The sequence below is a fragment of the Protopterus annectens genome, chromosome 16.part0 (assembly GCF_019279795.1).
Source record: "Protopterus annectens isolate FY-2018-M chromosome 16.part0, PAN1.0, whole genome shotgun sequence".
Taxonomy (NCBI): Eukaryota; Metazoa; Chordata; order Ceratodontiformes; family Protopteridae; genus Protopterus; species Protopterus annectens.
Window position 1 is genome coordinate 220878374 of NC_056750.1, and position 14971 is coordinate 220893344.

A 14971-nucleotide genomic window follows, 5' to 3' on the forward strand; every position below is an offset into this window, starting at 1 on the left:
GGTAAATTCGCTGGTGGACCTGTGGTGCTTCAACAGTTCAGGAAAATAACATGATACATTTCACCACACCTATATCCACTAACTGTTTAAATAGCAGCAGTATGCTTGCCGCTATGACCCACAGGCAAGGGAATTTGTGAAGTACCACAGATGCATATTTCTTACAGTAAACTTTTCCTTCCCAGGTAATGTGGCTCCCTGCCACATATTAAAGCAACTCTTAGAAATATACCTTATCTGCTGCCACCACACAGGTGGCAGATATATGTGTAGGTTGTGGAACATCATGAGTGTCAAATGACAAAGGTCACCTCAACAATGAGAATTTTCAGGAGCAGCGAGTGTATGCCATTCCTACATCTTACATAAATATGTCTTGGATTTTACAGGTTGGTATGCCTGACTGTGAACATTATTGTAAGGGAAAATTCTCCTACACAATGAATGACATCTCGCTGCAGGCCATCTGTGATCATGATTGGTGGAGGTGCCAGGACCTTCCATGAATGTTTCTGGAAGGCCTTTTACAGAAGATCATTGCTGTTGGTGGCCAAAACAAGACATATGAACAAACCCATACAAGGCTCACTGCCATGACTGCACAAGCACTTCCCAAGGCTATCCCATGGTCCCGAAGCAGATGACCATGTGACATTTACTGACTGCGTGATCATTTTTAGACACAGAAAATTCCTGATATTTCTATGTGGGAGTCCAGGCAGTTCCAATATCCACAGTGGAGTTCTATACCTAGGTGTGAAACTGCACAGAGCACCTCGCATATCTGCTGGTAATGCTGTAAGTAGGTATATGGTAAAATGTGGTACTTTCTGTACTCCTTTACCAAATCAGGGCCATACACTTGACAAGCATGGCTTTTTTGTTGTTACAAGAACATTAAAGTATAACTAGAACATCAGCTTGCTCAGAGTATGATAGAGTTTCCATAGCACTCTGATATATAGGCTTATTTTCACTGTGCTCTGGGTGTTGATGAAGTGTTCGGTCATATACTCTATTATACTTATGTATTTTCACAAGTGTTTTCTCTTAAATGCCTACACCTTGGATATAGCCTAACCTGTTGCTGAAGATCTTTCTAGACTCAGTGTTAAAGCCAGCCACATCATGTCACATTTGAAAGGTCATGATGCCATTGTTTGATGTGTGTAATGTGACAGGCATATCATCACCCCCTTCCATGGACACATCTCCTGTGCTGTGTAACCCAATCCCTCAGAACCAGAATGCCATATTTTGACAGGCTATGTCCATTTCAATGGCACAGGGAATGCTCTCATACCTGCCAGATTCACCCTTGGTTCTTAACAGGTCCACTGATTGTAAGGAGGATGTCAGGGACCAGTATACTAGTGTCCAGCCATGCCATGGGTACTGGGTCTCCTGATTTAAATGTCTCTATGGCCACTACCTAGTGTTTGTGCAAGAACATTATACAGGGACAGACCGAGACAAATTCAGCCATAGCTGAGCTGGTCAGGGCTGTATCTCACTTGCTTGATGAGCTGTAGAAGTGCCAGGCTAGACATGCAGCATTATGCAGAGGAGGAGGAGGAGTGAGTCTGCCTGCTGCAGATGTCCCTTTGTGCCAATATATAATGGTCACCACTCTGCAAGTGTCTGGTCCAACTTCACTTCTAGTGGGGGAGCCCATGGGAGTGGAGGCCACATGGTTCTGTACTGGGACTCTCCCATTTGTCATCTACATTTCTGAAGGAAAAGGGCTCCGGTTGACTAAATTTGCAGATGACTAAAAGCTAGGAGTAGTCCTTGAATCCCCAAATGACTTAGCCATCCTGCAAGAAGGTTTGTCCCAAATAAATAATTGGTGCCAAAATCACAGACAAAAACTAAATGCCAGAAAATACATTATTGTATCATTGAGGAAGTCATCTATCTCAGGGAATTACCAAATTGATAATACATCCCTAAGAGCTGACATCGTTGTTTATGATTTGGGAACTTATGTGGACAGTGACCTAACTTTCGACCAACATGTGTCCATTGTTGTAAGAAAGTCCTTTTAAACAAGGGGATTGTGTCTAGACCTAATGATGTAATTGTCTCCCTTTACTCAGCCTTAATTATGCCAGTCTTTGAATATAATGCCCCCTTTGACATGTATCTCTCCAGGCACATACAACAACTGGAATGCCTCACAGAGATAACTTAGTATTTATTTATTTATTTATTTATTTTACATTTTTTACTAGGAAAGTCTGACTGGGGATGAAGCCCATTTTCAGTGGAGGTCTGCAGAGAAAAGCTCCACAACAGTTTACAGCAAAACACAATGAATGTAAGACATGCAACATAGTGAATAATAATGTACAACAATGATATAGTTTAAAAAAAAATGTATAGGAATTTATACAGCATGTAGCTGTAGAGATTTACAATGAGTAGATTCTTCAATGTCAGGCATAATGAGATTTACATTGAGAGGATTTTTTATATAGTCAGACCTACAGAGATTTACATTAAGAGGAATATTCTTAGTCAGGATTAGAGTGTATCAGTTGATGTTATATAGGTTGAAGTGTGTATTGTCTGAAAATGTAAAAAGGTGAGCACATCCTTATACCTAAGTTAGGTTGCAGCAAATATAGATACTTATTGCAGTTAAGTATACAGAAAATGGATAGGGAAGATGCGTGTGTGTGGGGGATAATAAATTATAAATAAATTATTATGGTATGGTTAGGGCTAGGGAAGGGAAAAAATAAGTGTTTAGTCTATACGTTAGTGTGGGGAGGGGAGGATAATTAGGGTTGTGTGTAAGAGAAGTATAACTATATAGGTCTGATATTACTAGTAAGAAATATTTATATAGAAAAGTAAGAGAAGTGGAACGTACGAGAGGAGAAAAAGGTGTAGATTTTAACCAGGAGTGTAACAAGAACATATCCAGTTTTTGTTCAGGTGGTGTTTGAGTTGTTTCTTGAAGTTAGATAGATTAGTTGTTGATAAGATAGGCTGAGGGAGGCTATTTCAGAGTTTGGAGATATAGTTTGAGTAGAGAGAGTCTCCAGCCTTATTGTTAGATTTGGTAATGTGTAGGAGGGATTTGTATGAGGAATGGAGGACTCGGGTGTTAATGTAGAGTTGGAGCATTTGTTGGAGGGCAGGAATTTTGTCTTGTTGGTGAATGAGTTTTTGTATGACAGTGAGTTGGGTGTATGTTACTTGTTGGGGAAGATCTAGCCAGTTTAGTTGTTGTATTGCCAGGCAGTGATGGATTGTATATGGAGAATTTGTTGCAAACTTTTTAATTTTGTTATTGCGGGCCTCAAGTTTTGTTAATTCAGTCTTTTTTTAAAATGGTGAAGATAGGAGATGTGCATATTAAGGGAGTGAGAAGCTGGGTTCTAATTATTTCAAGTCTAGTAGTGGTGATGAGGAAAGATTTAATTATATAAAACAGCCAAGTTTTATATGTGTCTTTTTAATGGCTTGTACTACGTGCATGTCAAATTTCATGTTGTTGACAATTGTTACACCTAGTAGTTTGGTATATGGCACAGGTGATATAGTAGTGTTATCTGATGAGTGTATTTGAAATGAGGAGGAGGAGTCAGGTGTTTTAACAGGATGGAAGAGCATGAGCTTAGTTTCATTTGGATTGAGTATTAGTTGTGAATCCGATAGCCAAGATTTGATGGCTGAAAAGGCTTATTGTGTTTTACTTTGAGTTGTTGTAAGGTAGATTCAGCACAGATGAGTGTAGCATCATCTGCGTACTGAATGATGGTGGCAGGATGGGTAGCAGAATGTAGCTTGTTGGTAAAAATAGCAAAGAGAAGGGGACCCAGGATTGAGCCCTGATGCACCCCCCTGGATACAGGTAGAAAGGTAGAAAGCTCATGCTGCCATTTGACTGTTTTGTTGACAATCAGATAGATAACTATGAAACCAAGCAAGAAGAGAGTGACTAAGTTTGAGAGAGGCTAACTCGGTAAGGAGTTTCTGGTGGAATAAGGTATCGAAAGCTTTAGAGAGATCTAAGAAGATGGAAGATAATATTTTGCTATCATTTCTGTTATGGTTAATTGTGTTTGCGAAGTTCAGGAGAGCAGTTCTGCCACTGTGGTAGGGGTGGAAACCATGCTGTGTGTCTGCTAAGATATTGTTAGTTAAGAGATAGTCCATAAGCTCTGTATGGGTGCATTTTTCTAGGATTTTGGCTAGTGAGGATAAAATTGCTAGTTAGAGATTTTGGTAGAGTTTCCTCCTTTATGAAGTGGGCTAGTAAGTGATATTTTCCAGAGTTATGGGACATGTTGTTCTGAGACAGTGGTTGATCAGGATAGAGATGTATGTTATGGCATCTGCTACAAGTTTAAGGTATTCTGATGATAAATTATCTGCAGCTGGAGAGGTTGGTTTAAGTTTGCTAAGCATTTTTGTAATGGTGTTAGTTGGGACGGGCTTAAAGTGGAAGGTATCATTATTTTCCATAGGCAGGGTTGGATAGTTGGTGGGGAATTACGGCACCATTTAGTAAGTGTAAGTATTGATGTAGTAAAGAATATATTGAATTCTGTAGCTACGCTATCTTGACTAGAAGTAACTGTTGGGATTGGGGTTATTCGCTGGCCTGTCTGAAGAAGCTTTTTCAGGGCAGACCAGAATTTTTGCGGGTTGCTATGGTGTTTTAGTTGGATATCAGTTTAGTATTTTTTTTTTTTGTGTCTACATTTATCTGGGTTTTAGCTTTATTTCTAAGATTACAGTAGTGGTCAAGGCTGGCTTGGGTTTGTTAATGTACCATTGTGTCCAGGCTTTGTCCCTTTGTTTAAGTAGGTTTTTGGTTTGTCTTTTTAGCCATGGTGCATAATTTGCTTTGATTCTTGTGATTCTACATGGGGCCAGTTTATTAAGAATATTAAGGAAAGTAGAGTTGAAGTGCTCTACTGCAGTATCTAGGGGTCATGTTTTGAGTGGGGTCCAATTGTAAGTGTGTAGGAGGGAGTTAAATGTCTCAGGGTTGAAGTCTTTCTTGTTCCGAATTTGTCTAGATGTGGTGTTTCTGGAGGGATGAGTTTGTTGTCTTAGTAGGTATGTTGAAAGGTGGTTGTCAATACTGTCGGGGAGATGGCCAAAACATGAGGTATTTTATTGGATAGGATCCGGTCAAGGGTAGAGTGCCTATTGGTGGATTTGTCTATTCTAGCTGGGGATTCTATGAGTTGTGTAAAGCCATGCTGGTTGATCAAGTTAGTGGAGTTATCAGTGTTGTATTTGTTCCAGTCAGCATTAAAGGCATTCATAATTATGGTTTCATGTGGGAATGTTAGTGATGTGTAGTGGAGTATTTCCTCAATCGTTGTAAGGTTATTACCTTTTGGAATATAAATGCCTATGATGATTAAATATTTCTTGGGGGTTATTCTGAGTTTAGCAGATAATATTTCAGCATTGCTAAAAGTTTGACTGGTCCTAAGTGTTTTTTAGCTTGAGATTTGCTTTGTTGAGAATGGCTACTCCTCTTCCACATTTGTTAGTCCTGTCCACCCTATGGATATTATAGCATGGACGTGAGATTACGTTATCATTTATGTCATGTTTCAGCCAGATTTCTGTTAGGACAGCAATGTCAGGGGAGTATAGTGATATGTTAGCATGTGGGTCATGTATTTTGTTGAGGATTCTTCTAAGGTTTATATTAACCATAATGATGTCAGAGCTTCTAGAGGAGATGTGTAGTGAGGACTGGATCTGGATTATGGGGTTGTTTGTGGTTTGTTTTTTGTTGGTATTTGGCCCAGGGTTTGGGTGTATGTCACCACAGAGGTTTAGATGAGTTGTTAGCTTTGGGACTAGAGGGGAGAATTTTGTTAGGCCTTTATTACATTTGAAAGAAGTGTGGAATTTTGATGGAAATTTAATGTATTTATATTGAAGGTCTCCAAGGTGTGTCATGTTGTGGAGATCAGGAGTTATTACAAGTTTAGGTGTGGTGTTTGGAGGGGATGATGGAGTATAGCTGTGTGAGATTTGTAGGCATGTGGTATTTGGTTGTCGTATGATGTTAAGTAATTGGTTAATATTAATAGAGTGAGGGAGACACTGTGTACAGAGAACGTTTTTATATTTGGTGTAGTATGGGGACATGGTGGTATAGTAGGTATGAGTATAAGTAAGAAATAGGAATAGTAAAGTTGTGGTAGGCTGAGATGCGTTATTTAATATCTTTTGTGGCTTAAGTAGAAGTAGGGATTAATATGAGTGTAGTGTATGGGAGGGGGTCGGTGATGTAGCTGTGTACATGGGTGGAATCTTAAGCAAAGTGTGTGGATTGGGTTGGGGTAACTGGTGGAATGTTTTATTAGAAATAAGTTTAGTTGTAGTGGGGGTGGGTGGTAAATGGGAGTAGGGTAGCTGAGCAGAGCAGGCTGTCATCTGTCCACCAGGTGCTGCAAAAAACTATCAGCGAGTGATGTTCTCACCAGTCAATACCAAAGTATCAGCACAGGCATGTAGAAAATATTATATCAGTGTTACTGTAAAAAAGTAGACAGTGTTAGAGTCAGCAGACTGGTTGATGTTAAGGCCACTCCTATCTGGATTTAGATTCAGCTGCCTAGGTAATGGAATGGGCACACTTTTCAAAATTTACAGTTGTTTTGTAGTAAAGCACTCTGCTTTAAATTAAAAGGATACAAGGCCTAAAAATATGTGTTACATGGACTGACTCAAAGCCTTGTTACTATATTTGATATCTTACAAACTGCTAAGAGGTGACTTGAGTCTGGCATACAAGAAATCCTCCAACCCAATACTGATGGATTTACTGTACATCAGCAAGTCCAATGGCATAAGAAATACTCATTCTAGGGATCTAAACCTCTTCTGCAACATCAACAGAACTGTTTGGAAGGATAGGTATATCTCACAGAGGGTGCCACTGTTCTGAAATAGACATCCCGTCTACATAAAATGAAGTTCATCCCTGTCCATATTCAGGCAGAACTTGGATCTATGGATGGAAAACAGGAAATTTATCCTAGGACTGCCTCATGTACTACTAATGGAGATATGCAGCTCCTAAATGTTTATCCCATGGATGGGCCCCCAAAAATTACGCATGGTATGATCCCAGTTTTTCTCATTAGGGTAATATATAATTATCAACCATGGGATGGATAAGGCCAATCTATAACCAAATGGGATGGGTTATTTTAAGCACAAAAAGGGAAATTGGGTGGGCTTAAAAAGGCCCATAAAGGCATTTGGCCTAGAACTTACATATGAACCTGTAGCACCACCACTTCCACGTCACCGTCCAGTGCTGATGTCAGTGTATGACTCCACAGATTCAAATGCAAATGGGCTACTTGTAACATCCCACCATTTGCACACATGTAGCACTCTATCCTTTATACATACTGTGGATGATGTCTGTGATCACCTCGGAGAGGGTGCATAGATTTTCTGCACGTATCCTAGACCTGTCTGTCAGATGTTGGCACAGTGCTGTATCAGATGCAACCCAGTCTCATCAACTACCTAAAACAACCCTCCTGAATTCTCACAGTCAGACACAGTTGTGGCCTGCACTCCCTAAGACACACACACATGCACACTGCCCACTGTTGACATTTGTCACTGTGATGACAGCAATGTCCTACCTCAGTATTCTGGTACCTGAGTAGCCTGTATCTAATGCACAGTGTGACCAGTCCGTATATAATATAGCACAGCCTGGATGTATTACTGCATGCATCATTTTTACTGTTGTATGTGATGCTTAATATGGGTCATAGTTATGAACCAGACATTGCTTCCTAACTAGTGTCATGGAGTACTGTACCCTCCTCTTCCTCCCATAGTCGTCCCTGCAGCAGGCTCCTCCACAGGCTCCTAATCTTGCATTCCCTCTACTGCTGACTCCAGAACTTCCTCCTCCCACATGTTTCTCCCCTGCTGTATCTTTTTGTGTAGAAACATGTTATGTAATGTTAAACACACTGCAAGGCACTGCCAGAGACACCTTGAGAGTGGAAGTGGGCTTTTACCTGTGTAACATACTTGTATTCAATGATGATTCAGGTCTGTGACAGGATGGTGTTGCATGCATTCACTAGAATACTTTGTTGATTTCTTATTGGTGTCATGAGCCATGACTTTAGGGCATACTCAACATCAACAATAAGATGGCCCTGTGGAAAATTACACTGCATGAGCCTATGATATAAATCACATATGTAACCAAAAGCAGCTGAAAGAAGATGTAAAAAAATCTGAAGAACAAACACATGCTGAGAGGCTTCTCCAGAACACCCAGTGGAAGGTTCCTGTAGCCAGGATTCCAAAAGCCACACATAGTTTGATATCCACAAGACTGTGCATTCCAAGCATCCCACAGGCCTGCATACGAGGGAGATATCATTCAACCATCACCTGCAGGTAGCCGTTATCTATACACCTTAGCACTGCACTATGCCTTTATAATGGAGTAGATGATATTTTAGGCACTAACATCAGCTCTGAGGATGATGATGCTTACCTCTGTGACTACCACCAGCAAGAACAGCCTCTTGCATGCTCATATTTACTAAAGTGATATCTACCTCATACATACATTTATGATCGCTCTCTCATAACTCCAAGATTATGCTGATGCCAACAACTCTCAGGGTAGCATCTCATCATGTGAAATATATTCACCTTTATTTGCATTCAGTACTATCCTTATATAATAGTGTTCATTTCTATGTCATTATACTGTTCTGTACATATTATGTAAACTACAGTATTTCACAGTCTATCACTGTCGCAACCAGTGTGCCCCTGAATACCGCTTCCAGTGTGTGGTCCCTACTCATGGAAATTCTGCTGTCATGAGGTGGAAAATATTTCTGAAGCCCATGGAGTGTCTGTACGTGCCTTTACTTATTAAACATTAATACCTGGAATATTATTGCATTCTCCTAGAATATTAATCTCACATTTTCTAAATAAAGTATTGATATAGTGTTTAGAAATGTGCAGATAAGAAGGCACTGAGTATATCTAACAATTCTTAACCAAAATTCAACAGCGCGTGTATTGTTGTAAAATAGATTATTGCTTTCAGGCAATTTTAGGAGCAATGTATGCAATGAAAACGCCTGCTGTCCCTAACAAATGTGTACCATTTTAGTTTGTTTTCCTACAGACATTCCTTTGCATTTTTCTCCTCACAGCTTCAGGGTCTGGGGTTAAATACCATCTTCAAGTACTGTGTTAAAAATGTATGGTCTTCCTATTGTCACACCAATTTTCTCTATGTACTCCAACTTTCTCATCTTCCAAAAATACACTCTCAAAGACTGGTTGCTCTAAAAATGGCCATATATGTGTGCTCATGTACAATGGTTTTCTCCAAAATGATCATTGGGTCTTTGGCTGACAGCTGATCTATTGGCTCTGTACGATTGGTTTGACTGCACCAGTGCAAGACTCCTCCACATTAACAGAGCTGAGGTTTATACACATTCTCCACTATTGTGTGATGTCAGGGTTGGTATATATATATATATATATATATATATATATATATATATATATATATATATATATATATATATATATATCCATAGCAGGGGGTGTAGGGAGGACCAGATGACTCCCCCCATGGCAAAAAATTATGTTTTTCTAGTTTTGTTTTTGTTTTGTTCCTGATTCTTTTGTTGGAGGATGTGTGTTTCACTGTCAGCAATATGTGTGCCAGTTAATTTTTGTTCATGATCCATGCAATGAACTTTTGCAGACTGTTTTCCTTATACCCAGATATAGATCATATAGATATAGATATGATATAAGATATACAGATATCATAAACTTGCACTTGTGGCTGGAGTCATTACTGAATAAGTCTATAAAGGATCAGTTAACATAACTGGTTAAAAAGCAAACAGATAAATAAATAAACTAATCTCCTCTGTTTGCTCTACTCTGCTGCCTCACTTATTAACTTTGTTTCCTTTCAGTCTTTATTTGAACCTTTAGCCACTAAATCATTTGCATGTTAAAAAAAGCTTTAAAAAGGCACGTTGATGACATTGAGAACAGAGACCATTGTCATAATATGTTTTTTTACTAGATTTATAGAAGGGTGTAAAGTATCTGCTGTACTTATACCTTTGGTTTGAATATTAAGGAGATTAAAATGTATAACTTTTACAAGAGGTAGAACATTTGTCTTTCACATACTCATATTCCCACTACCTGCATATCAGACACTCGCAGCTGAATGCCTGCCTGTGTATTTAGTTTCAGAGATATAAATACACGGATTTGATCTGTAAATATTTTTTTTCATTGTTGGTGCAATCTTGGAAGCAGTGCATTTAGACATAATGGGATGTGGGGGGAGGGGGGCTCCACACATATTGGGCTGCAGGGGGTTTTCACACTGAAATAAACAACACATTTTTTGTTAACTTCCTCCCAATTATGAGTACCAGCAATTTAAAGCAATCAGCAGTGAAGTTGTGGAACGTGATGGAGAGAAACTCAATCCAATGAAGCAGATCATTGCTAGAACACATGTACTGGCGTGGGCAGATCCTCCCTGCAGAAATTTACATCATTTAGTGATTAATTATTACATTTCAAAGTATGGTGAATTTTAAATAGCAGAACAGTGGAATAAGCAAACAAGGGAAGACAGTAAAGGACATTAAGAACTAGTCCCTGTTATTGTATATCCAGAAAAGAAGCACGGGAGCAAACCAAGGCTGGCAAAACAAGTCAGCATAAATTCAACAGCTACTATGACTTATTCAAACAGCAAAAGGAAAAGCTTATTCAAGCAATGAGTCCAGGCCAGATTCAAGTAAAATCTAAGCTATTTATTGGTAAGCACTTTCACCCTGTTATGGCTTCTTCAAACCATAAAAAACAATCATTCAATGAAATCAGCTGACGTTATATAAGGAAATAGGACTGACATAACTTCCTAAGCAATTACACGAGTGCATGGATTGTGCTATCCCAAACAGAACCAATATGCTATCCTCCAAAAAAAGGAAGCCAATCTGGTGGTCCCCTTCTGTAAACAAACTCTACAACAGAAGGAAGAAACTGTTGCAAAAGAGAGTAAAAATCCCGTGAGTGGAGGAGCTGCCTGATCAGCCTCAGTAAGAAGCTAATATCTCTTATAAGAGCCTCCAAAGCTAGCTATGAAAACAAAATCACCACTGATTCTAAGGGAAACCACAAAGCATTCTATAGCTATGTCAAGAATCTCAAGGGCAACACCCAGATCTGGTCTGAGTTACAGCACAACGGCATGAAAATTACAGAAACAACTGATATTGCCAACATCCTGGCAGATAGGCTCAGTGCTAACTTTACCCCCCTCTCACCCCCTAAAGGGCCCATAGCTATACAGGAAGAATGCAGAGTCCCTGTAATCACATCTATGCAGGTAAAAGCTGCACTTTCTAAAACCAAAAACACAGCATCCATGGTACTGGACAACATCCCAGGCTGTGTTTTACATGAACTTCAGAACGAACTGGCTCCCCACCTAAGCACCATGTTCAATCATAGTCTCACACCAGGCTTTGTGTCCACTGAATGGCACACAGCAACAGTTATCCCACTCCATCAAGGGGGAGCCACCATTGATCCTGGGAACTATCGCCCTATTAGCCTGACGAGCCTGGTCTGCAAGGTGATGGAACGTATCATCATGGAACTCATAAACAAAGACATTGGTAACCTCCAAACTCTGGACCCCACCCAGTTCGGGTTTGTGAAAGGCAGATCATGCCTTCTGAAACTGATCGACTTCTTTGAGGCAGTCACCAAAGCCGTAGACGAGGGTAAGGTTGTTCACACAGCCTATCTTGACCTCGCCAAGGCTTTCGATACCATCTCCTATTCTGGAATTATAGCTAAACTCAGTAAACTAGGTATAAATCCCTACGTCACAAGATGGATTGCCAACTGGCTCACTGACAGAACCCACACTGTAAAAGTTGCAGACCAGTGACAAGTGGAGTACCACAGGGTTCAGTCCTGGGTCCTCTCCTGTTTGTTATCTACTTCTCTGAAATACCGGCTAACACAGAAGGCCTCTGGCTAACGATGTTTGCAGATGACTGCAAACTAGAAGCCATAGTTGAGTCCGCACTTCATGTGGACATCCTACAGAAGGGCCTCACTGAGACAGATTCCTGGTGTCAGAGGCATGGCCTCTTGCTCAATGCCAAAAAGTGCATTGTCATCCCCTTTGGTAAAAACTCTGTACTCATGAACTACCACATAAACGGCAGTCTACTTAACACCAAATGTGTGATAAGAGACCTTGGGACCCAGGTGGACAGTAATCTCTCCTTTGATAATCACATTACCACAGTAGTCAGGAAATCCTTCTATGTGGTACACCTCATCACAAAAAGGTTCTCATCCAGGGAAAAAAAAGGTCATTGTTCCCCTCTACTCTGCACTCATTAGACCCATTATAGAGTACAATGCCCCTTTTGGAATGTACCTCACAAGACATCTGCAGCAGCTGGAAAGGCCACGGAAGTACCTCACAAAGAGGATTACTGGCCTCAAACAGATGCCCTACACTGACCGTCTCAAAAAACTCCAGCTTTACTCCGTAGCATATCGTCTGCTTCGAGGTGATCTCTGCCTAACATATAAAGCTATGTCAAACACAGAGCTGTTGGACATGCTACACCTAAAGAAATCCCAATCCCTCCGAGCTACACATTCTAGGGACCTAAACCTTGTCACCACAATAAACAGGACATGCTGAAGGATAGATTCCTGTCCCAGAGACTTCCCATACTCTGGAACAAGCTACCCATCTATGTCAAGCAAAGTTCCTCATTAGCACTCTTCAAGAAAAATCACAATAAGTGGATGGGACATAGGAAATACACCCCAGGGATCACTCTGGTGGCTCTGCTCGACAGGGGCACAGGAAAATAACTTTCTTGGGTGGAGTAAGCCAGGGAACCTTGTTGGCTAGGCTTACCTAGGCCCTTGGGCCAATAGCCTAGTACCTGCCTATGAACCTATGAACCTAAGGGACTAAGTTATGGGCTCTAAACCACAGTCTGCCGTTTCCTAACACAGCCTAAACAACAACAGAAATAACAATATGACTATGCAGTTTATTACATCTTTTTTTTCAGATATTGTTATATCTCAGGTTAGTTCTAAAAATTGTCAAGGATACATTTAGAAGGTTGGATTTGTAATAGATAACATGGGATGTGAGTCAGATATTTTCAGGAAGGCAGATTATTTAAACACCAATAGTTATATAGTCTCCATCTCCAGTCCTTCCCTAAGGTACATAATTATTGTGCATGGTGCAAATGCCTTTTCTAGCAAAAATATCCATGTCACTAACTTTACTATCTGCATCACCAGCTAGCCTTATATTCTAGGTCCAATTCCAAAAGGTTTGTTCTGGCTGAGAGCAGGTTTTTTGAAATCTGTCCACCAGTCTAAGCCTGGTTATAGATAAGCTTTACATCAATGTAAGTCACATACATTGAGAGCAAGTTAGTTGGAATCAGGGCAGACTTAAGTAACTCTTTTGGAATTTGGTCCTTTGTCTATTTTCTTTGTATCTGAGTCAAGAATCATGTATGTTTCTGTTGATTACATAGTTTATATTTCTATAGTGTTATTTAATGCTATACTGTCGATTAGCACTAGGTGTCACTTAAATACTTCAAATAGTATAATGTAAACTGTATCACTGTGTGCTGAAAAGAAACAATAGCATAGCTGTAATTAAAACAAAAGGGTTGGACTTATAAGAATGTAGAGAAGGTGGAGCGTTGCTGCTATGTAAAAAGGCTAGAACAGTAAACATACACAAAGGAAATTCACAGGCTACAATGATGATACATTGCCTTTCTGCGGTTCTGTTTGCTATCTACACAAGTGAGAAGAAAATACATTATTTTATATTTAAAACTAATACCTTTTATGGTTAGATATATTGTCTTCCTTGGAATCTTAATTGTGACCTGTTTTCAGTATGACAATAAGTATTACATACCATTAATAGAGAAATATTAAAAATTCCAGGCAAGATGTAGAAAATCTGCATTAAAAGTCTGAGCCAAGCAAAAAAGTATTGCATTTAATATTGCAGATATGCATGAAATGCATAAAACGTAAAATGTATTAATTAACAATAATATGCTTTTTGTTTCAGATGTGCAGTGCCAGGATACAGTAACACAAACAGCTGAAGTATTTGCAAAAGAAGGAGAAGCTGCAAGTTTCAACTGTAACCCAAGGAGCAATGATGATTTTATTTACTGGTACAAACAGTTGCCTAATCAAGCACCAGTGATTCTGTTTCAGGCATATGGCACTTCAAAATCTGAACGACAATTTAATCTGACAAAAAATAACAGCACCTCCTGGACATTGAGCATCCGAAAGGTAACACTGCAAGACACAGCAGTGCACTTCTGTGCAACTAGTGACACACTGTGTCAGGAGAATGAGACGCTCAGACAAAAAAGTAAAACCTGTGACAGAACTGCCTAGCATGACAATTTGTGTTCAGAGATATTTCCAATTTTTCACACCCTTAGTTCGGTATTCTTTTTATTTGTTGGTTTTGTTTTCTCAGATTTGTTTAATGAGTAAATATCGCTACCAAATAGTTGAACTACTGACAATTAATACTGATATACTCTGTAAGTAAGGTTTTGTTCCACAGCTCAGAAAACGACAATTTAAATCTCACTCAGCACAATATAAAATAAAATATAGTCCTGCTCACATAACTGCTTCATATTTTTTGTCAAATTCCAAACATTTTATATAGGTCCATAGGTAAGTATTAGGCTAGCTACACTTCTGGGTCATTTTAAGCATAGCCATATCACTTAACTGTTCAGATTTTCACAGAATGTCCAGATTTTTGCCTCATATTTTTGGTCTGTTTTTCATAAAATTTGTGGTTTTCTGC

At 39.5% G+C, this 14971-nt stretch overlaps 1 gene segment (V, D, J or C); it reads left to right on the forward strand.

Moving 5' to 3' along the window:
- Nucleotides 1-13876: 13876 nt before the first annotated feature.
- Nucleotides 13877-14771, forward strand: LOC122790448. The segment is given in 2 exon segments: nucleotides 13877-13926; nucleotides 14204-14771. Coding segments are annotated over 2 exon segments (387 nt in total).
- Nucleotides 14772-14971: the final 200 nt, after the last annotated feature.